At 44.0% G+C, this 23,526-nt stretch overlaps 1 protein-coding gene across 2 annotated transcripts in view; it reads right to left on the reverse strand.

The window, feature by feature from the left end:
• Nucleotides 1–5,613: 5,613 nt before the first annotated feature.
• Nucleotides 5,614–23,526, reverse strand: part of DNAH8 (dynein axonemal heavy chain 8) — a 319,103-nt gene continuing 301,190 nt past the window's right edge. For both annotated transcript variants that reach the window (XM_070361456.1, XM_070361457.1), the window contains exons 89-92: nucleotides 22,416–22,568; nucleotides 22,143–22,332; nucleotides 8,168–8,289; nucleotides 5,614–5,901 (exon numbers count right to left, since the gene is read on the reverse strand). In XM_070361456.1, the coding sequence (XP_070217557.1) occupies nucleotides 5,614–5,901; nucleotides 8,168–8,289; nucleotides 22,143–22,332; nucleotides 22,416–22,568 (753 nt within the window). The remainder of the gene's footprint in view (nucleotides 5,902–8,167; nucleotides 8,290–22,142; nucleotides 22,333–22,415; nucleotides 22,569–23,526) is intronic.

Consider the following 23,526-nt stretch of genomic DNA (forward strand, 5'->3'; position numbering starts at 1 on the left):
CTTAGAAATTTAAGGCTGTGAGCAAAGTAGTCATGAAGACTTTCAGATTTCAGTTGCTTTGTATTTTGAGGGCTTTTCAATGTCTATCCGGTGGCTCCACTCAGCCCCAGGGGACTCCTCCAGGCAGGGACCCCCCTCTTCCCCAGCCACTCGGGAGGGACAGGAATCACACCCCCCCAGGTCTCTTCTCCCACTATTCCAGGCACTGGGAAAGCTCCCTGCATTTCAGGGATGTTTGTCGGCACGCAAATGTTAGATATACACTCGCTGAAGTTGTTAAGCTCCTCAGAAGAGACCATAAAGAGGAAGCCAGAGGAAACATGTTCATCATTTGCTTTCAAATCAAAGGAGATGGAGAAAGAGAACGAGAGGAGAAAAGCAAGCATGTGGAGGAAGAAAGGCAATCCATGGACACCGTGCACCACCCGGGTCCCTCTTGGATCCCAGGCTCTCCTCTCTGAGCCACCAGGAGTGTGGGCTGCACATGATGTATCTGCCGGGTCCGCTTGTTCCCAGGGCTCGTGTGGGGCCACTTGCAGCACCCTCCCTGTCTTACAGCTCCATGGGGTGGCTGAGGCCTTTGCTGTGCCCGCATCGCAGCCCAGCTTCTCCCTCTGCCCACTCCTGCCTCCTTCACTCCCAAGGAGTGCTGTTCCCAAGAGATCTCCCCAGGAAATCTGCACTCAGATCCCTAGCTCTGAGTCTGTTTCCAGAGAATCTGACCTAAGTCAGGGAGGGAGCAAAATGTTTAGTGTCTGTGATGAGTGGACAATTTTTATCAAATGTACCAAAGGCTCCTAAGCCAATGTTTATACAGCCCGAGATGACCCTGGGTGGATTCCTTGTCCATTCAGTAGGAGGCCTATTTGGGGGATGTATGCTACGGGTCCTATCCCAGAGTGTTGTCCTGTGACATTTTTTACATCTAAAACAAGATCATTTTTTGAAATCTTGAAAAAAAAAATTGGAGATTCTATTAGGCACCTAGGTTTAAGTCACTGAGCTATTTTAACTGTGAGTGGCTTTTTGGTGAAAATGGAAAGGATCTTCATAGTCCTTCTGCCTTTTCTTTTTTTTATCCATTTAGGATAGTGAATTTTCTTCCATACTTTTGCTCTCTTTTATTCTTTGCTGAAGTGTGTTCTTTAAAATACCATCTTAGTTTCTTTTTCTTCTTCTGCATATGGACAAGGAAGCCATCCTACAGGGGGCCTGGGTCCAAGGACCAGACCGCTAGTCTTCTCACTTAAGAGTCTAGAGCTAATTCCTTCACCTCCTTCCTGTTAACAATACACCTGCTGGTCTAGACTGTTCAAGAAAGCCCAGAAAAAGCATGTTAAACGAACCGACTAATTCCTTTCAAAATTCTTGAATTTTAAATGTACAATTTGCTTGCACACCATACAAATGCTGCTATTTTAAGATTCATTATTTATTAAAATATTTTATTATTTATTAAAATGAAATAGATTTTGGCTGTGCTAAGTCTTAGTTACTGTGCGGGCTTGTCTCTAGTTGCAGCAAGCAGGGGTACGCTCTGCCTGTGGTGCACAGGCCTCTCATTACAGTGGCTTATTTGGTTGCGGAGCACGGGGTCTAGAGCGCTGGGGCTTCCGTAGTTGTGGCACGTGGGCTCAGTAGTCGTGACTCTTGGGCTCTAGAGCACAGGCTCAATAGTGGTGGTGCACGGGCTAGGTTGCTCTGTGGCTTGTGGGATCTTCCCGGATCAGGACCGAACCCGCGTCCCCTGCACTGGCAGGTGGATTCTTTGCCACTGAGCCACCAGGGAAGCCCCCAAATGCTGATATTTGCCTGATAGTCTCTCTCCCATGCACCTTATCCTTTCCATGCAGACAACAAAAGCGGCTCAAATGAACAAGTCAGAGAAACACGGATGCACTATTTTCTACACACAATGATGATTTTTATCTTATTAGACTCTGGCTTAAACAAAAAATCCAATACTGCCTTGCAAAGTTCATCAGAGCGTAGACTGGGTCCAAATCTCAGCTCTGTCAGTTACCAGCTGGGAGAACTTGGGGAAATTATTTAGCTTTTCTGGGCCTCAGTCTCCTCCTCTGTGAAATAGTAATAATGCTATCAGACTTCATAGGGTTGTTATAATGGTTACATAAGCTAATTCATGTCAAGGGCACCCAGTAACACGGTGTTATTAAGTCACAGACCTCATCGTGGGCAACAGTGAGCACACAGATCTTTGAGTCTTTTTTCAGAGACCCTGGCAGTTATTTATAAGCACTTGGCTAGGAAAACAGCTCTTTTCCTCAAATTGTAATGATAGAAGAAACATCCAACTAGACTCTCCAGGCACTGCTATATTTTTCTTTTTTTCCATTATGTTTATTTTTTATTTTTTTGATTTTTTAACTTTCAAAGGCTCTTAAGGAGGACTTTACACAGTCTGGTCTCCATCTCTGGACATTCCATGGTTTCCCATCTTTATACTGTTCTTTCCCTCACACCATTCCCTTCCTTCGAATGCATCCATCTACTATCTTGGTACCATCTGTGACCAAGACCCAAGTGAAACGCTACCTTGTCTTCAAGTTCATCCCTTGTCCTGAGTTTAACCATTTCTTTGTACTTCACTCATGGACCTGAGTCACATTCACACTACAGGTGAGTCCCCTATTCATCTGAGGTCTTTGATGAAAGACAGTGGGGCCTGTTCATGCAACATCACCCTCAAGACCAGTTCCTTTCACAATATATCTCGAGCCACTTCTCTTTCAGTCTTATTTTTATGCAAAGTCCAAACTAAAAGAACATTTTAAATCAACAAAGGCATAAATCTTGTGGCACATTTTGCTGAGACCAAAATGAGACTATGTGGACTGACTCTAAGGAGGAACCAAAAATTACTTTTTCTCTCTTCCGGCTTCAGCCGGCTTAACCATCTAGTCCTTGGTCCTCTGCTCTTTTATGCTCACCAGGTCTCCCTCACTCAAGTGTGGCAAATTATGTAATTAGTAAAACAGCAACAATTTTTCTGAGAAAATGGTTATGTGCTTATTCAAGTTCAATGGCTCAAAACATCTAAGGAAAGCATTAAGTAAGCCCAGAGAAGGCAAGCTGACCTGGACCCCAGCCAGCTCTGTACAATAGGGAGAGTGGAGGGGTACCTACCATGAGGAAGACTAGTTTTGGGGGCACCACTTGGAAGCCAGGTGTACGTTCCTGAGGAAGCCTCAGCACCCATCTCTCTCTCCTCAGGGTTGACACAGAACAAAATAATCTGCAACAGTGGAGAATTCCCAGGAAATGCTATGTGTGTGGCTTTAAACAGTCTGATCCATGATCTTTGCTAGATTCACACCCTTCCCATCTCTTTCCCAAATTTTTCATAGGACATTCAAGTCATTAGAAAACATTGGACTGGGACGTCCCTGGTGGTCCAGAGGTTAAGAATCCGCCTTGAGGGCTTCCCTGGTGGCTCAGTGGTAATCTGCCTGCAATGCAGGAGATGCAGGTTTGACCCCTGACCCAGGAAGATCCCACGTGGGAGCAACTACGCCTGTGCGCCTTAGAGCCCATGCTCAGCAACAAGAGAGCCCACGGCAGTGAGAAGCCCAATCACTGCAACTAGAGAAAAGCCCACACAGCAACAAAGACCCAGCACGCCAAAAATAAATAAATAGAATCCACCTTGCAATGCAGGGGATGTGGGTTTGATCCCTGGTGGGTGAACTAAGATCCCACATGCAGAGGAGCAATTAGACCCGTGTGCCGCAACCACTGAGCCCGTGTGCCCAGCAACAGACGCCACACGATGCAAGGAAGATCCCGTGCGCTGCAGCGAAGACCCCAGCTGCCAGATAAACAAATAAATGTGTATATATTTTTAAAAAGAAAAGAAAACATTGAATCTAATTGTTATTCTCTGAAAACCTACCATGACATCCAGGGGGTCAGACAATGTGACTTGCTTCAGTAATTTTGGCAACTGAACAGGAAATGAATAAAATGTGCTTTATTTGAGAATTTGTAGTTTGGTTTGCTGTAATGTGTCTTGCTTCTGCTCTGCTCATCCAGACAGAGTGGTTGCTTCCAGATGCTAGCTTCTGTTCAGGTCAGTCTTCCCAGAGGATGCTATCTTTTTAGTGTGACTACAGGCTGAGGGAAGAGCCAAAACACTTGGGGCTTGCTTACTTGATTTTTTTAAAAAACAGTCCTGGAAAGTGCTATGGCTTTGACATCGAATCAGGATCAAGAGCACAGCAGAGGCCATGGCTAGAATACACTGCACCTTATAATGTACTGTCTACTGTTTGAAAGTACACAAGGCCAGGGGTCTCTAACCTTTTGGCACCAGGGACCAGTTTCATGGAGGACGATTTTTCTACAGATGGAGGGTGGGATGGTTTAGGGATGATTCAAGTGCATTACATTTATTGTGTACTTTATTTCTCTTATTATTACATTGGTTCCACTTCAGGTCATCAGGCATTAGATGCCCAGAGGTTGGGGACCCCTGCTCTAGACTACGGTGGAATTTCTTCTGGGCTCTTCTCTAGACACCTCACCTGGGCTCTTTCTTGGCCATCTCTGATCAGAGTGACACAGGGATGAGAGGGGAGCAAGGCAACTTGAAACATCCCCCTCCTTCAGAACAGACAGAGGGGAGGAAGTTTGAGGATTTAGCTGGGGGCAGGCAAGAGGATTCTAGATGGGAAGACCAGAGACACTTCTTCATTAGCCAGAAGCTGCCTGAACGTTCAATATAAGACCCCATCTGTTTTGTTAAATTGACAATTTCCTTTAGCAGGAAATAAAGGTTCATATCGAGTTTCAGACTAGCTACGGAGTAAGAAATAGCTCCACTTTTTAAAGACTTTGCTGTTTAAGGCATTCAGCATGTAACCTAATTTCATTTGATGGAGTTTGTTTTTTCCTTCTACATTTGCTGCCTAGAAATGTGTGCTTCATTATCTCCTGTGGAGTTGGAGTTGGGAGGGGACAGCTAGAGACTCAGAGCTCTCTGGGCCTCAAAAGCACTTAAAAATAATACTGAATAAAATTAAATTGCAAGGGCAGCCATCCCAGTGGATTTTCTGTCTCAAATATTTCACACCACCAGCTATCAGTCCCAAGGGGGAACTGACTGGACCCTTCCAGTTCCCATTTCACAAACACGGAGAGAGGACCAAATGCAAAAAACAAGCAAAAGGTAGCATACTTGCATAAACTCAGGCTTGGGTGGATGGTATTCAAAGGAAAGGTGGGTTTTATTTGAGAGAGACGATTGCATCTACTAGACTCTTTTTGGGATGCAACAAATTAATACTTTTAGTTTTTAAAAATTCAAATCTTCCAAAGTATTCAAACATGAAAATAGGACTTTATCTAAAAAATAATTATAAATGGAATATGACTGCCTGGAATAAAAAAAAAAAAAAAACTTTACTTTTGAATCGTCTTTCCAAATATAGATATGAGAGAAAACATACACATCCAAGTGACTGTAAGATATCAACTTTTTAATTTAGAAAGAGTAATCAAGCAATTATCAGGGAGAAAGACATGCCTCCCTGAGTCTCTCGACAGCGCTGACTGCCCACGTGGCTCCAGGGCCCTCAGCAGGTGGAAAAGAACTTACTTGATGTCACACAGAAGGGCCACGCCTCTCAGGATCCAGTGATCCGGGGAGAGGACTGTTCGCAAATACACCACAGTGATGAAGGTCAAGTCAGTCCGCCTGGGCTTTTTGTAAATGGGACACACGTACAACTTGGGGTCCTTGGGTGCCGTGGAATTGATGGCAAAGATGTGCAACACGGGCAGCTGTGTGAAGAGCACCTTGGGGGTGGATTCCGTGAGCTTTCCATTCCGTCTGTCCCAGGCTGCTCCGTCCATGTACAGCCCGTAAATGTATACGCCTTCCTGGAAGAGCCAAGCGGAAGATAGCAGGAAGTTTTAAAAAGTTACCTGCTGGGAGATGGGCACCCAATGTTGTAACGAAGGTCATCAGTTTGGAAAGAGAACACACAGCAATCTTAAAACGCTCCCCAAAGGAGAAAACACCAGTGGATGCATTCCTTGGTGAAACACTGAGCCCACTGTTGCTCTGTGGCACAGCTGGAGGCTGTGGTCTTCCCTGGTAGCTCAGCTGGTAAAGAATCTGCCTGCAAATGCAGGAGATCCCAGTTCGATTCCTGGGTTGGGAAGATCCTCTGGAGGAGGGTATGGCAACCCACTCCAGTATTCTTGCCTGGAGAATCCCATGGACAGAGGAGCCTGGTGGGCTACAGTCCATGGGGTTGCAAGGAGTCAGACGTGACTGAGTGGCTAAGCACATACAGCACATGAGTGCCATAGAAATGCTTCTATTACTGGTGATTTGAGCCTAGGGGTGACCAGCCTGGGACCAAAGACTCAGCCAGCAGCGCCAGATTGCCTCTGCTGCAAATGAAAGTCTCTGACAGGGGTGTTCTGAGTTGGTGCGGGGTCCTGCGGGAGCACCCAGGACACGATTCAGAGCTGGGTGCCACTCGGGATCTCAGCCTGCACTGAGCAAGCCAACAGGCGGTTCTAACTTCATGTGACTGCCCCCAGAGGTCAGACATGCAGAGCAAGAGGGGAAGTGATGGGCAGGGTGGGGGAGAATCAGTCCAAGAGTGGCTGACCTCATCCTGTATCTGTCTTTCACACAGTAGGACTTGAGGGCCTCACCAGTAAACCAGGAGACAACACACACACACACACACAGAACAAAATGTAAAAGGCATGACTCAAACACCAGCACACGCTTGTTAGAGGGGCTGCCTAATGAACAGCACTGACTGAGGCCAAGCGCGGTGACTGCAAGTGAAAAGTCACCGTGGGTTGGAGTGCTCGGGGAGGCTTGTGGAGGAGAGGGTCTTGGAGGGCACGCTGCGCTTGGGAACATGGAGGAGAGAGGGTGGGCATCAAGAGAGGCTGGATGGTCAGGAGAGTCCAAGCATTTTATTTAGCAGCAGGGTCAATGGTTATAAAATAAGTTAGGGCTCAACAGTGGAAGGCTGTCGATACCAGACTGAAGAGCTTGAACTTTATCTTGTAGGCAGTGGGGAGCCATAGAACATGTGCTCAGTAAGAAAAAAGTCTAAAGGGAATCACGGGGGAGACTCCAACAATCACGTAAGCTCATAAGACACACTTAAGTAGAAGATGGTGACCGTTTTTCCATCTCCAGTGAGGACTGGGTAAGAGAAAGGAAATCTATATTATAATAAAAGAGAGGGATATTAGCTGCAAAGTGTTTTCTAAAATCCCCCATGTGGGCCAAGAGTATAAGAACCATACCTCTTGAACCAAAATCTGAAGTACATGATTTGACAGTAAAACCATGGGCAATCCCAGAAAATGAGCACATTAGATACCATCATTAAATCTGTGGCATGGTATGATGTGTGCACCAGGTCCGACTCTTTGCGACACCATGGATGATAGCCCACCAAGCTCTTCTGTCCATGGAATTTTCCAGGCAAGTTGTCCTTCTACCCAGGTCCTGCAGCTAAGAAGGAACATGACTGGAACTGGCCCCAGAGCTCAGGACTGCCAATCCTGTTAGTCTCTACTGCCCTTGCTGCTGCTGCTAAGTCACTTCAGTCGTGTCTGATTCTGTGCAACCCCATAGACGGCAGCCCACCAGGCCCTGCCATCCCTGGGATTCTCCAGGCAAGAACACTGGAGTGGGTTGCCATTTCCTCCTCCAAAGCATGAAAGTGAAAAGTGAAAGTGAAGTCGCTCAGTTGTGTCTGACTCTTAGCGACCCCATGGACTGCAGCCTACCAGGCTTCTCCATCCATGGGATTTTCCAGGCAAGAGTACTGGAAAATGGCAACCCACTACTGCCCTTAACCCTCATTAATTCTGTGAGTGCCCCACAGCAGTGGATGGAGACATGCAGAAAGTCCTTTTGAGCACACACAAATGTAACTTGTAATTACAAAGAATGCAGTCTGGGGACTTCCTGGTGTTTATCATTCATTCCCACTCTGGCAAATGCAGGAGGAGTTGGCATTGAGGTTTCCTGGTTACAACCAAGGAAACTCTCACTGCAAAGCCAGAGGACCTGATGGAGATGCTCATAGGTCCATGTTCAGCAGAACTTGAACTTGGAGCCCCAGCTCCAGAAGTGGCCCTGCTCTTGCCCAGTGGCACCTACCGCAGGGGGTGATGTGACCTCCTCCTTGGTCTGCCGCAGAACTTCGTTGTGGATGGTCACGGAGTCCAGGGCCCAGCCTTTGTGGGCACGGGTCACTTCTTGCCTCATTGCGGTCAGGAAGCCTTAGAAAAGGAGAAAGAAATCGTGATGCCTTGGTGCAGACTACTCTAGTAACAAGAGGGGGAATTGTGTAGTTAGCTGCTTATCCATCTCCAGATGTGTGCCCATCCCAGAGGAGCTGACATCAAACCTCAGAAGGGATGTTTCTTTCAACGTTTTGTTTCAATCAACCAAATACGTCTTGCCAGCAGACAGCCGGAAAACAGCACCGTCTCTGCCTCAGACAAGGTCGCGGTTTGAAATTCCCCTGGGATTTCAACTATTCTAGTCTTCTAAGGGCTGTAACCCAGCGCTAACATAGAGTCTCTGTTTGAAAATCCAGTATCAAGGAATAATATTGGAATGGTAAAATATTCTGAGAACAGCATTCCAATTAAAACTGGAATCAAACCATTATCAAGCGTCTATTTGCTCTAATGGAATAATTTCATTTAGTCTAGGAAATAAGGCGTAATGCCAAAATAGAAAGCCTGACTTTCAATTTGATCAAACAAAGCAATCACACCGGAAAGGAACGCTCCATGTTTTAATGTGCATAATACAGTTATTTTAAGACAATACATGGTTCTGTATATTGTGGCCTTTCTTTAAACGTAATATTTGCAAATCATTGCCATGCAATTCAATTAGAGAAGTCTATCTTGGAGAGTAGCATTTCATATTTAAAAACTATACCTTAAACTTCAAAATGGACTTCAAAATCTTAGGATACTTTCAGTTCAGTTCAGTCGCTCAGTCGTGTCCGACTCTGCGACCCCATGAATTGCAGTGCGCCAGGCCTCCCTGTCCATCACCAACTCCCAGAGTTCACCCAAACTCATGTCCCCTGTGACCTATCTATTACATTTTGGCCTCCATGTTAATACTGGAAATCATGAGCCCCTTTATTCACAATCACAAGTAAATTTTGGAAGCGTGTGTCCCTATTACTCCTAGACTCATGAACTGTGAGAACTTTAACGCACAAACCAACACGAAAGTGATAATATTTTATCAGGTTTGAATGGGAGTGGAAAGAAGAGGGAAAGTTACAAGGCATAAAGGCAGGCAGTGAGTTAACACCTGTTAGAATTAGAAAGAAAGAATGAGAACTCCCCTGGTGGTCCAGTGGCTAAGACTCTGTGCTTCCAATGCAAGGAACCCAGGTTCAAGCCCTCGTCAGAGAACTAGATCCCACATGCCACAGCTAGGAGTTCACATGCTGCAACTAAGATCTCGCATGCAACCATGACCTGGCACAGCCAAATGAATCAGTATATATATACATATATATATATTTTTTTTTAATAAATAAAGTAGGACTCTAGCCTGCTTAGTGAAAAAGTCAAGTTCTCTCCATTCTCAAGTCCTTCCCTCATTATTGTTAGACACTTGGGGAGGCACTCATTCATTCATTCATTCGCTAAGTCCCTTAGAAGTGGCCACTATATACCAGGTATGCTAGAGGTGAGATGCCCACAATGATGAAGAGGCCATCCATGGACCCTGCACTCAAGGAGCTCAGTCTACAGGGAAAGCGGACGGAAGCAGGATATACACCTCGATGTCATTGTAAGTAAAGATGTGAGAACAGAGTGGACCACTCAAGAAGACAGCTCAGGGACGGCTGAATTGAGAAGATGAAGTCAAAGACTAGTCTTGAAAATAAGAGTTTTCCAGGTGGGATAATTCCAGTTAAGGGAACAGCATGTGCAAAGGCACAGAAGTCTAGGCCTACAGATGAGGCAATAATGGCAGATGACGTTAGAACAAAGGCAGAGGCAGGGTTTCGCAGGGGCAGACTTTGGACCTGGTGACTTTGTGAATGGTGGGAAGCCACTGATTATCTGAAGCAGGCAAATAATTTAGTTGTATTTGCATCTTATAAAGTTTACTCAGAGCTCTCACTGAAAGCAGGATTTAGGAAACTCAAGAAGAACCCCTGCATTAATCCAAAAGAAAAGTTGGTCAGTCAACCAGAGGACCTAATTGAAGGTCTTTTTTCTTTTTTTTAGGTCCACTGGGAGGCATGTGGAACTTCCCTAACCCAGGATCGAACCCATGCCCTTTGCAATGGAAATGTATAATCATAACCACTGGACCACCAGAGAAGTCCTATAAGTGATTCTTATAAAGTTTCATGAAACTAAGAGTGCCTAGTAGGAAAGGATGCTTTTATGATGCAAAGTGTTAAATACAGGGAGTAGGAAACTTGGTAGACGTTTGCCTGCAGCGATTTCTGGTCAAGACCTGTCTGTAGTATACATGTGGAGTCACCTGAGATGGTCTGATCAAGTATGTGATTACATCAACTTCCACTTTAAATACTGGGGATCTCATTTTTTTAGTAGTCAACATGTCGTGTGTTTGGTAGTCAGGTATATGCCATGCCATGATAACTTGCTTTAGTTGTGTCCGGCTCTGCAGCCCTATGGACTGTGGCCCTCCAGGCTCCTCTGTCTGTGGGATTTTCCAGGCAAGAATACTGGAGTGTGTTGCCATGCCATCCTCTGGGAATCTTCCTGATCCAGGGATCAAACCCGGGTCTTTTATGTTTCCTGCATTGGCAAGCGGGTTCTTTATCACTCACACCACCTGGGAAACCCAGTCAGGTACATATGACCACAGTAATAAAATCCAATCCTTCATTCTAAGTGACTCCATGAAAATGTCATTTTCATCACTCAACTTTAAGCTTGCATCCAAGTAGAATCCTCAGAATTAAATTGACCCTATTTTATGATATTTTAAAATTCATCATTGATCTATGAATCTACAAAGTCATAATGCATAAGGCATGAATAATGACTATTCATCTGCACTAGTTGAAAAACTGGGTTTTTCTATAATATTTGAAGTTCCAAATTGCAAATTTGACCTCACTTGCTATGGCACTCAGAACAATGTAGTAGACGCCAGGTGAGGGGGTGAGAGACTCTCTATTATGTAACACACCCAAGACAAGGACCTCAGTTGATGGTGGAGTGTTCTGAAAAAGTTCTAGTATGGTTAAGGAGATACCACCCTCTCTCATCTCCCTGCTGGGGAATACGCATGATATTGTCTGGCTGACTTCAACAGTAAGCCTCCTAATGTTTAGGAAGCACTCTCGGTTATGCCAGGAGACGAAATCTAGAATGCATATTACCTTGAGCTATTAAGAAAGGAAAATGTTCAATAAATAATTTGAGGCCTGAGAGCAGAGGGTAGGAAACCGTTCCATGGCTCATTCTCACTCAGAACATGGAGAAGATACATATATTTTTTTCAAGTTTTGATAGCTTTTTTTTTGCCTCCTAAAAAGAAGAACATGATCTTGCAGAATTCAAACTGAATTGCAAATCCACTGAATTGCTCTTTATCGAATTTTAAAAATGAATGATCATCTTTCTTATAGACTGATATCAAGTATAATGAAATCAAAAACTCTTGTTTTCTGAAACCTATATAATTTTAAAAGACTATTGATAGATTTTTCTTTATAAAGGCTTGAGAAGTAGTACTTTTGTCTTGGCACTAATTTAATTTTAATAATTCTTAAGCCGAATTTCAATCATCAGTGGTGGGAAAAGCGATTCAGGCGTTCATGCGTTTGACTCAGAAGTGAGAAAAAAAAAGTTGGGGAAAGTCCTCAACAAAAATAATCTATTTTTCATGAGACTTAAACACCCACACAAAAATGGGTGATTTAACTATTCAAACATCTGAGTGTCATGTGGGCTAACTGAGGCGCCTTAAATTTTCTTTGCCTTTCTAACCCATACAGTATAATGAATTGTTAAAACACTTGTCAAGCTTGTTCTTTTGCAAAATGTACTTTTAAGTTTGTATTATACTCTGAAAACTCAGGCCTAAAATAACACTTGTTATGTCTTAATTCCTGTAATGGTCATGACCTAACATTTCAGCAAACTATTGTTGTTTGACCTGTGCAATCAGTTGGCTTGAAGGAAGCTGTAGAAGGCTTTCAGTATCAATTCAAACAAGGTTGTGGAAGGGACAGAATAAATAACTAACCAGGAATGCTATTGTTGTTGTTCAGTCACTAAGTTGTGTTCAATTCTTTGCAACCCCAAGGACTGCAGCATGCCAGGCTCCTCTGTTCTCTACTATCTCCCAGAGTTTGCTTAGATTCATGTCCATGGAGTTGGTAATACTATATAATCTCTGCTGCCTTCTCCTTTTGCCTTCAATCTTTCCAGCATCAAGGTCTTTTCCAGTGAGTCTGCTCTTTGCATCAGATAGCCAAAGTATTGGAGCATCAGCTTCAGCATTAGTCCTTCCAATGAGTATTCAGGGTTGATTTCCTTTAGGATTGACTGGTTTGGTCTCCTGGCTGTCCAAGGGACTCTCAAGAGTCTTCTCCAACACCACAGTTCAAAAGCATCAATTCTTCTGTGCTCAGCTTTCTTTATAGCCCAACTCTCACATCCATACATGACTACTAGAAAAACCGTAGCTTTGACCATACAGATCTTTGTCAGCAGAATGATATCTCTGCTTTCTATCTCTGCTTTTCTGTCTAGGTTTGTCGTGTCTTTGCTCCTATCAAGGACAAGTGTCTTTTAATTTCATGGCTTGCAGTCACCATCCATAGTGATTCTGGAGCCCAAGAAAATAAAACCTGTTGCTGCTTCCACTTTTCCCCCTTCTGTTTGCCATGAAGTGATGGGAACACATGTCATCAAACCAACTTTTTCACTCTCCTCTTGCACCCTCATCAGGAGGCTCTTCAGTTTGTCTTCCCTTTTTGCCATTAGAGTGGTAACATTTGTGTATCTGAGGCTGTTGATATTTCTCCCCACAATCTTGATTCCAGCTTGTGATTCATCCAGCCCAGCATTTTGCATGATGTACTCTTCATAGAAGTTAAATAAGCAGGGTGACAATGTACAGCCTCGACATACTCCTTTCCCAATTTTGAATCAGTCAGTTGTTCCATGTCCGGTTCAAACTGTTGCTTCTTGACCTGCATACAGGATTATCAGGAGACAGGTAAGGTGGTGTGGTACTCCTGTCTCTTTAAGAATTTTCCACAGTTTGTTGTGATCTACACAGTCAAAGGCTTTAGCATAACCAAGGAAGCAGAAGTAGATATTTTTCTGAAATTCTCTTGCTTTCTCTATGAATGTTGGTAATTTGATCTCTGGGTCCTGTGCTCTTTCTAAACCCAGCTGTACATCTGGAAGTTCTTGGTTCACGTACTGCTGAAGCCTAGCTTGACGAATTTTGAGCATAACCTTGCTAGTGTGTGAAATGAGCACCATCGGGAAGGTTCTTTATTTCACAAGGAGTTGCTTGGTATTCTGTAATGATGGTCCTATAGGCAACGCTTTCTTTCCTTTAATAAATGAACCAGTCCTTAGGTAATGAGCCTTCGGTTGTTCAGTATTTCCTGTCTTGTCAGTTACTAAGCCTCCCATGAGCATTTTGAAAGATGAGCAGAAATGATGTTCCTGCCATAAGATTATGACAGGCAGTTTTTTCCCCAAAATGAGAACCGAATGCAGTTCATTGGTAAGTTAAATAAAAGGTCAGAAATCATTAAGCAAAGATGATGATGATTCACCCAGTTGAATAAAAATGCCCCAGGAACCTTTCCCGATGCTTTGTTCAATGCTGTAAGGTAGGGATCTTAATCTTGGCTGAAAATTTGAAATATCTGGGAAGACTTCGAAACTTCCAATTCCCTGGTCATAGCCCAGATAAGTTAAATCAGAATCTCTAGAGGTGGGACCAGGCTTTAGTACTGTTTTAAGGCAGGGTTTCTCAAAGTTCACAGTTAACACCAAGGGAAAGATCGCTTATTAAAATGCTGGTTCTGATTCAGTAGGGAGGTTGAGGGTAGGTCCTGAGGATCCTCATTTCTATCAAGCTCCCAGGTGACGTTGCTGCTGCTGGCTGCTGGACCACATACTGGGTAGCAATGGTCTAAGGCCCAGGTTCCTCACACCTTAGCATGACCAAAAGATATTTTAAGACTGATTATATAGACTCTAATGAACTCATCCCCAGAGGTTCTGAAGTCACTGGTTTGGGCCCCAGGGACTAGCATGCATTAAAACCTACCCACATGATTCTACTGTGTGGGCAGGATTAAGAACCTCTGCTCTGTAAAAAATATCTGCATGACAGGCCAATAAGAGATCATGGACGCATGTTGTTTGCAGAACAAATTTGGCAAGTGGGAAGAGACATGCCCTATGATACAAGCAAAACATGAGGAAGGCTGTCAGTAATGCAAGCTGAGTCTTCCCAGAGTCCCCTGATATGCATATATTTTCTGAAATGCTGTTAATCCAGGACATGGAGTATAAGCCGGAGCACTGGGGCTAATTCTCTTGGTTAGGTTGGGATCAGCTAACCCCGCTGGGTCTCACATGCCAAAATGTAATTCTGTAATTGCTGTACCTTCCCTACTCCTTCTCTGCTACTCCATGCTTCCTCTCCCTTCACCCAACCTTATACCTCTCTGCTCCCTCCCCAACCTTTACGCTATTCTCGCTGGAGTGGGTCTGTGGTTAACAGACTCTCCCATGTGTTCCATGTCTGCACAGAACATTCTCTCCATCTTCTTGCCCTTCCTGGAGGCTGGCTCAACCCTGAAGATCCTGTCCTCCCCAACTGCCCCTCCACCCTGGATGAGAATCTCTGCTGCTTGGACAATCATCCTCCGTCCACACGCCCCTCCCCTCACTGTCCCTGCCAAGTACCCACTGGTCCCCATTCACGGAGCCTCCTGCCGCCTTCTGGGTCTCTTCAGTATCCCACTCAGCATCTTGACGTCTCAGTTCCAAAGACCTGGTCCTCAACTCCACCCCTTTTCTTTGCTTCTTCCCCTATTTAGAGCAGACCCATCTTTTTCATCACTCACCCAGCAGAACTCCACTGCTAAACAAGTCCAGGTGTCCTTCTTCTTAAACCCATTCCAGGCTGCTGAGCAAAACTGAGACCAGCACACAATTGCCACCATGGTTTAGCCACCACTAGCCTTGATGGGATTGTCAAAGCCATCTAGCAATCCCTTCCTCCTTAGCCCTCTTTCTTGAACTTCTGCTACTCTTCTTAAATCTCTCCTCTAACACCCTGCTCCTGAGATCACTTTGCCTCCTCAAAGGGAAGAATAGAAAGCATCAGATGGAAATTCTCTTAACTTCTTGCCACCATACCAGCAAACTCATTGGCATCTACGCTCATTCCTTCCTTGTTACCTTGTTATAGCGGGTGGGGTGTCCCTCCTCCCACATGGAGTGCATCCCTCCACTTGGGGAACCACTCCTTCTGCTTCTTTCACTCCCCCTCTTGTGGTATCTTTGTTGTCTCTCTCTCTCCTGGCTTCTTCCCACCAGTATTTGAATAGGCTCAAGCTTGTCCTGCCATTAAAAGAAGAAAGAAAATGTTTTCTTCTTACAACTGCTCCTCCAACTCCCTTCTTCTCTTCCAAGTCCAATTTCTCGAGGGAATTTTCCATGTTCTCCACCCTCACTCTCTGTCTCCCCATTTTCTGGTCTCTCACTCACCCTGAAATCTGACTCCTCCACCTCCCCACCCACTCCACTGAGACTTCTCTCGCCCGCAGTCTCCTGGTTGATAAGGCTATCTAGCCATCTGGGGCCCTACCTTACTTGACCTCTGGCAGCATCTGTTACTCCTTCCTCCCATCCCCCCCATCTTCCACCACACTATGCATTCCTGATTTCCCTCTTTCAAGCTGTTAGGATGTGAGGGACTATTTACAAGAGTCAGGGTGATCTGGAGGGTGGGCAGGTACAAGCAAACGGAGCAGAACCCTGGTGAGGGTGGTTTAGTGGGGAGATGGACAGCTGTAGTCCTGGTGAGGTTTACAGAGGATGGAATAGTTCACGGAGACAGTTGGAAGTAAGAATCAGAAGCTAACACTGGGACTTTTGACGAGTCGGTCATAAGTAGAGACAAACAATTGCATCTCTGAGAAGGACTGAGGTCATCAATGAAGAGACCAGGGCCAAGGGCAGAACTTGCCTGAGAAGAGCCCACAAAGTGGGCTCAGAAGTAGCCCTCTGAGAGGTAGGGGGAGAACCAAGGTAGGTGATGGATGGAAGCCAAGGTTGGAAATGAAGCTAGCAGGAGGATTACTAGACCTGGTGGCCTTGGAGAGAGCAGTTTCAGTGTGGTGATGAAGCCAGCCAAACGACAAGGAACTAGAGGGTGGGTAAGGACCACGGGCAGAGACTAAAATCATAAGGGATGTGGTTGAGGCTGAAGCCAGGGCATCAAGCCCCTCCCCACCAAAGGTGAGAAGAATGGGCTTTTATTCACTTGGAGGTGTTTCTACGGTGTCCACAGTCCTTCTCTGGTTCTGGGATTCAGGGTCACGGCAGTGAGTGCTATCACCCAGATTGAGGTCTGAAACCCTGACAACCCTTCACCCAGATTTCCTCAGATATTAGGGGTACCTCTGGGGCACACTTGGGATTGTTATAAGATTAGAAAAAATCCCCAGTCCCTTCCAATCCTAAGGTTCTATTAATAACCCTCTGTACTCTTCTGCCCAACAGACATCAAGCTTTTATGACTGTCTTCAAGATAAGCATTCAGAAATTGCTGGCAGCTGCTAATGTTGCCCTAAAAACAAATACACAGGACTTCCCTGGACAGTGGATAGGAGTCCGCCTGCCAACACAGGGGGCACAGGTTTGATCTCTGGTCCAGGAAGATTCCATGGGCTGTGGGCAACTAATGCCCATGGACCACAACGACTGAAGCCCAAGCGCCTAGAGCCTGTGCTCTGCAAAAAGAGAGGCCACTGCAATGACAAACCTGTGCTCTGCAATGAGAGAGGCCACCGCAGTGACAAGCCTGTGCACCACAATGAGGAGTAGCCCCCATCCACCATGACTAGAGAAAACCCACACGCAGCAACGAAGACCCAGCACGACCAAAAATAAATAAATACGTTATTTTTTGTAAAAAAGAACAAATACTCAGGCAAGAGGTTATCGGTGATTTTTACAGGAACAAAAGATAACAGGACAAAAATTGTCCATCTCCTTGATTCAGTAGACTCCCTTCTAACTGAAAATCTTGATTTGTAGTAGTGAATACTAAATTGTTGCTGATATCTGCTACAACAGACCTGGTGTGGCTTGCCAAGACACTAAAGAACAAAACAGAAAAGCTAGAGCAGTTCGGCATCCAAATGGCATCACGCTGCAGACTGAGTTCAACATTTGGAAAATAATGTCAGTGCAGGTCTCACACCTCTGTGTGAGAGCACGTCCAGCCTCTGCTCCCTTTCATTTGCAGCACCTGTGAGTCACACCAAACTGAACGGCAAAGCGAGGCTATCAATTAAAAGGTTCTGGAAGGCAGGCAATTCCCTTGGATTGATGTCAAGCTCATGTCCACTCATAATCTCTGAGTTTAAACACATCCCTATCTATGACACAGACACACACAAATCAGAATCTAAGTCGTGTGTACATGATGCTGTGAAAAGGTACACTTGTGGGAACAAGAGACCACATAATCCTTCCAGAATGCTGAGCAGCACAGTCTTAAACGATATGCGTGTGTGCGTGCCAGTTACTGCTGGGAAGCCCCAGTGGAGCACAAAGGTTCACCTGAGCCTGAGTTATCCACTTGGAGGCAGTTCCATGCTATGCCCAAAGCTGGGCCATTGAACAAATGTCACAGGGTCAGGGGCACACAGAGCTTGACCACGTTAATAATCAAATCTAATTGCCACCTGATTGAGCTCGTCAGTTGCTACAGAAATGATTGTGAAGGGGGCTGAACACACGAAATTAGTTCCAGGGTGGCTGGCTGACAGCCTCTTCAATAAGACGAAATATCAGACCACCACACAGTGACAGAACAGTGCTACAAACAGGGTGAGATCAGACACAGACTGCGACCAGGGAGGGGGTGGCAAATGAGGCCCGTCACCTGTCCCTGCAGCATCACTTAGGCCCAAAGGGCGCTCACAGGGGCATGATGGGAAACACACCTCAGACAGTATCAGATGCCAGGTAACATTACAAGAACACAAAACAAATGGTCATAGGTGAAAGAAACATTTTCAAGCTTTCTACAATCTAGGTGATTTTGACTATATATATTTCTGAAAAAACTATGGCATCTTAGCAAACGGCACTGTGTTTTACTTAAACCGTGGTTTCTTAAAAACAATTTACTTAGAGACTTCCCTAGCGGTCCAGCGGCTAAGACTTCGCCTTTCAATGCGGGGTGTGTTTGTCTGATCCCTGGTCCGGGAGCTATGATCTCACATGTCTTTCAACCAAAAAGCCAATACATGAAATGGAAGCAATATTGTAACAAATTCAATAAAGACTTTCAAAATGTTCCACATCAAAAGAAAAATCTTCCCAGTGCACCAGCCCCAAGCATCCAGTATCGTGCATCGAACCTGGACTGGCGACTCGTTTCATATATGATATTATACATATTTCAATGCCGGATGGTATGGGGAGGGAGGAGGGAGGAGGGTTCAGGATGGGGAACACATGTATGCCTGTGGCGGATTCATTTCAATATATGGCAGAACCAATACAATATTGTAAAGTTTAAAAATAAAATAAAATTAAAAAAAAAAAAATCTTAAAAAAATAGCCCTTGAAAAATAATTTACTTAAATCTTTTGGGACAAAAAATTATTTCATGGAAGGGGACTGGGTTAGACGATATAAAACCCAGAAGTTACACCATGTCGAGAAATCAGTCACCGAGGTCAGATAGTGACCAGAGAAGCTTCCACCTGGAGAGGACTTTATCTGCTTGCATGCTGCCTGTGAACATGCATGGGGTTGCTGCAACCTCTCTGATTCGGCCAGGTAAGACGGAACTGCAAGTGATTTGTCTCCCATGTCAAGTAAGGGCAAAGGAAGCAGAGAAATGATTGGTAGGTAGGGAAATCTAACTTCCATTCTTCTGTGCTACAAACAGAAAGCAAGGGTGTGTAAGGTAGGATGTTTGAATAGGTGCAAGACTTTCGGAGACACGGAGAGCCATGAGAGAAGGAATCCAAGTTCAGTTTAAAAACAGAAATGAAGGTATTTGGCCGGCGACCGCGTCGCACCCTCTGACGCGCATGTCGCGTCATTTCCGCCCCCTCACGGGAGGCGGCGAAAAAAAAAAAAAAAAAAAAACAGAAATGAAGAGAAAAAAAAAAAAATAGAAAGGATCAGTGTTATTAACAAGGCAAATAAGAAAACTGATTTGTATTTATATTTCTTTAAATGTTGCTCTAGTTTGTAATACTTCTTAATAAATAGTAACAAACATTAGTTTATATTAATACTTTGCTATTGAAAGTTACATTTCTAATGGAAAAAAGCAATTGCTCAAAGAGACTGTGCTGTGATATACGATTTACCCATCTATGTCTATGGAAAGCCATGAATACATCAACCCCACTCCCTTGGCTTCTAAATGTTAAAAATATACTTAACGATCTCACCTTTTTTTTTTTTCCTAATCACTGATTTGAAGTCTGCCAGCACACCTGCCCACCTGGATGTCCCTCCTGCACAAGCTGACGTGTCCAGGGCTCCCTGCTCATCCTCCCAAGTGGCCCCTCTCCTAAGGCTCCTGGTCTTGTGCTTAGCCTTCAGCCTCAGCCACTGCTACTTCCTACCCTCTCAAAGAACCCCATTTAATCAGTCCATCAGATCTGCCTCCTCCTCTGCACCTGGTCAAGGTCTCAGGCTGTCTGCCTTGGACCTGATAAGAGTGTCATTGCTATGGATAGCCTTCTTTCAGTCTACACTCTACCTTCACCTCATTTTTGGTGACTTTATGCTGCCTTTATGATGCAGCTCAAACTCGCCTGGAAGACCTCACCCCCCGACACCCCTGCTCCTGCTTCCTGAGCTCAGGCCACACGAGTCTTCTCTCCCTGGACATGCCTTGTCTCTGCTCAGGTCTCTGTCTGGGATGCTCTTACCAGCCTCTGCCTCTGTGAACCCCACTCTTCCAGGGTTGAGCTGACCCCGGGTACAGCTCTTCTCAAGCCCGGCCTCGGGGAAGGTACCTCTCTGTCCTCTGTGCCTGCGCGGCACTTGGTTCTACGCAGGTGGAGCATTTACCACATTCTGTTAAAGTTGCTCATGTTTCTGTCCTACCGACCAGATTATGGGCGCCTTTGGGGCAGGAACTGCATCTCAAATCTCTCTCTATTGAAAGCACCTAGTGGATGGGCTGGCAAATGAAAGATGGTTCAACAATCCTAATCAAGTTAAACGTTATTTCTTTAAGCTCCCAAGCTCGGAATCGCCTGGTGACAGCTTACTCAAATTGAGGGCTGGTATAGAGGAAAGAGACTTGTAAGTAGACACAAGAATCTGAAAACCATAATAAAAATTTTTTTCCTCCCCAAATTCAATGGGAATTCTGGGAGAAAAACAGATAAGTGAAATATTGGGGCTGTTCTTCACAAATCTAAAGTCTACTGACATAATAATGTGCCATGTATTGGGTTGGCCAAAAAGTTCATTTGGGTTTTTTCATAAGATGGTACAGAAAAACCTGAATAAACTTTTTGGCCAACCCAATATAATTTGCTAAGTTCCTAAAAACCAACATGATCAATGTTTTAAATTTAGAAAATGTTAAGGCACTTGAAAATTCATGAACTGAATGAATGCATGTACACAGAGAACAAATAAATGTCTACTATTTATTAAGTATTATACAGGGAGGCCTGGCATGCTGCGATTCATGGGGTCACAAAGAGTTGGACATGACTGAGCGACTGAACTGAACTGAACTGATACAAAGAAAAACATACAACTCATAAGTATAAAGCTTGATAAATTTTCACCAAGGGAATATAGCCCTGTAACCAATATCCAGATCAAGAAGTAGAACATTCCCAGACCCCTTGAACCGCCTTGTGCCCTTTGGCAATCACTGCCCTTTCCCACAAGGGTAACCACTATTCTGACTTTTAAGACCTTGGATCTATTTTACTTATTTTGGTTTCTTGCATAAATGGAATCACACAATATTCATACATCACAAAGAATATGGTATACATTATAATGTGTCCTGTTTGACTTCCTTCATTTAATATTATTTTATGAGATTCAACCATACTGCTGAGAGTAACAATGTGAGTGTTTGCTAAGTTGCTTACGGAGTAACGAGAGTAATCCTAAATTTCTAAGTGTGAACACTTCTTAAATTGTATTACTAATGGGCCTAGAAGGTGCTGAACTGTAAGGAACCCAGTGTCCCTTCATTCTTGCCAAGAGTTACTTGAAAAAACTATCCATGTCATAGTAAGAAAAAAACATTGTTGCATTTCTGAACTTTTATGAACTCTATGAGATCTAGTCTGAAACTTATTCAGTAAATATTTCTATAATGAAGGAATATATGCCATGGGATCACAAAACACTTTTTCAGGGGAGGGGCAAAAAAAACAAGCAAGCAGGGACAGACTCTGGAAGTGCACTGAATAAAACTTTTGCCACATGGTCATTTTAAAAATCAGTCTAATTTTCTGAGCCTTAGGAACATTTTCCTTTGCATATTCTGGTGCTTCATTTTTGTCAGTTTCATAAACATTTAAAAAGTAATGTTTGAACAAAACCTTTTCAGTATTTCACATTGTTCTAACCACCAACTTGCTTGCTTAAGTGGGTGAGAAGAAAAATGGAATTTTGCCCCTATGTTGTGGAAGCAATATGGCAGACAGAACTTCAGACTGAATTTGTAAAACAAATATAGAAGGTTCCTCTGTTGGTCTACACCTCTGAAAGCATAATTCCAGCATGCAGTAAGCTGCGCCTCTATACTGCTCTGTGTAACATACATTTATCACACAGTGCTACCACACAACCACTCACGACGTCCAAGTCCTGTGAACACCTACCTTGGGGATTGAAGAAACCAGTCATCCAGAACACATTGGGCCTCCCTTCAAATATCCAGGTAGAAAACTGAGCGTTTCTTTCCAAAAGTTCAGTAAACCAGAAGCCCAGTGTGGAGGAGTCCCAGGACACTCTTTTCCAGATTTGGGGTATACGGGCGTCATACATGTTGTCCAGAGCATCTCTCAAGTTCTGGAAAAATGACGGAGTTAAAATCTGAGAATAAGAAAATTCAACGGAAGAGGGAAACAGCTACCGAGATGGTCATAGCTTACCTCACTCATAATGATCGTGCCTTCAATGGCCAATTTTAGATCATTCAGGCTACTGCGAAGTATTGAAATGACTTTTTGCATTCTGTCAATTTCTTGTCTGAGAAATATGTTCATTGAATTAAGATGCCCCATCTTTATCAAACGAGCTTTCACCTAACACAAAGCATACAATAATGGAGATGAAAAAAAAATTATCTGCCCCTTCTTTTCCAAGGATCCCTCCTTTCTCTAGTCTCTTTTTCCTCTGGATATATCTCTACAAGCCCAAGTGAACTCTAAAATATCTCTTGCAGAACCAAATTTGCCATTAAATTTCCCATTTTCTGGGCTTCAAAAACTACTGTTCAACTAAAATGATTTTTATTTCCTACTGATCGTACTTAGTTGATAATTGGAAAAATACTTTGAAAAGCTGAGATAAAATTTTAATTTTTTTCCCCTTTCAAATGATTAAGTACTAAAGTGTCAGTTAAATATTCTTTTGCAATTTAACCTTTGTAAGAGTACAGTCTGGAATACTTTTTCTCATAGTGCTTGTAGAATCATTATTAGAAATGTCACAGAAAGTGAATACAGCCGAAATCTTTACAGAACAGTTACCAATAAATATGATTGGCTGCAGTATCCTAACTGTTGTTGCTCTGGCTAGGGTGACTAAAGAGAGCCTTTCATAATCTAATCAATGAAAATATTTGATTTTGTGGAAGGGCCATAAAGCACCTGTCATTTTTTCCTTCTGGTATATAATTTATTGGCCATTTCGAAGAGATCAATATAAAAGCATCTGGTCACAGGAACAATAAAATATAACAATTATTGGGAAATAGGCCAATACATATACACATTTCAATTCAGTGACATATGCCCCAGAAAAGACTGACTACGAATACCGGCAAGAACTCTTGAGAGATCTGAACTTTCTGCGGGCCACAATCAAAGAAATGCCAGAACAGGAGGGATGAGGATAGATACATGGAGTAGGAGGGAATGAGGCACCAGTCCACAGAGTCACCAGAAAGCCAGGGGAACTGCAGCATTCTTGAATGCCCGCTGCCTTCTCTTGAGTCATGGGAGACTAGAGACAGATGGGCTCTAGGCTCATCTGGACCGC

The sequence above is a fragment of the Bos mutus genome, chromosome 23, assembly GCF_027580195.1.
Source record: "Bos mutus isolate GX-2022 chromosome 23, NWIPB_WYAK_1.1, whole genome shotgun sequence".
Lineage (NCBI taxonomy): Eukaryota > Metazoa > Chordata > Mammalia > Artiodactyla > Bovidae > Bos > Bos mutus.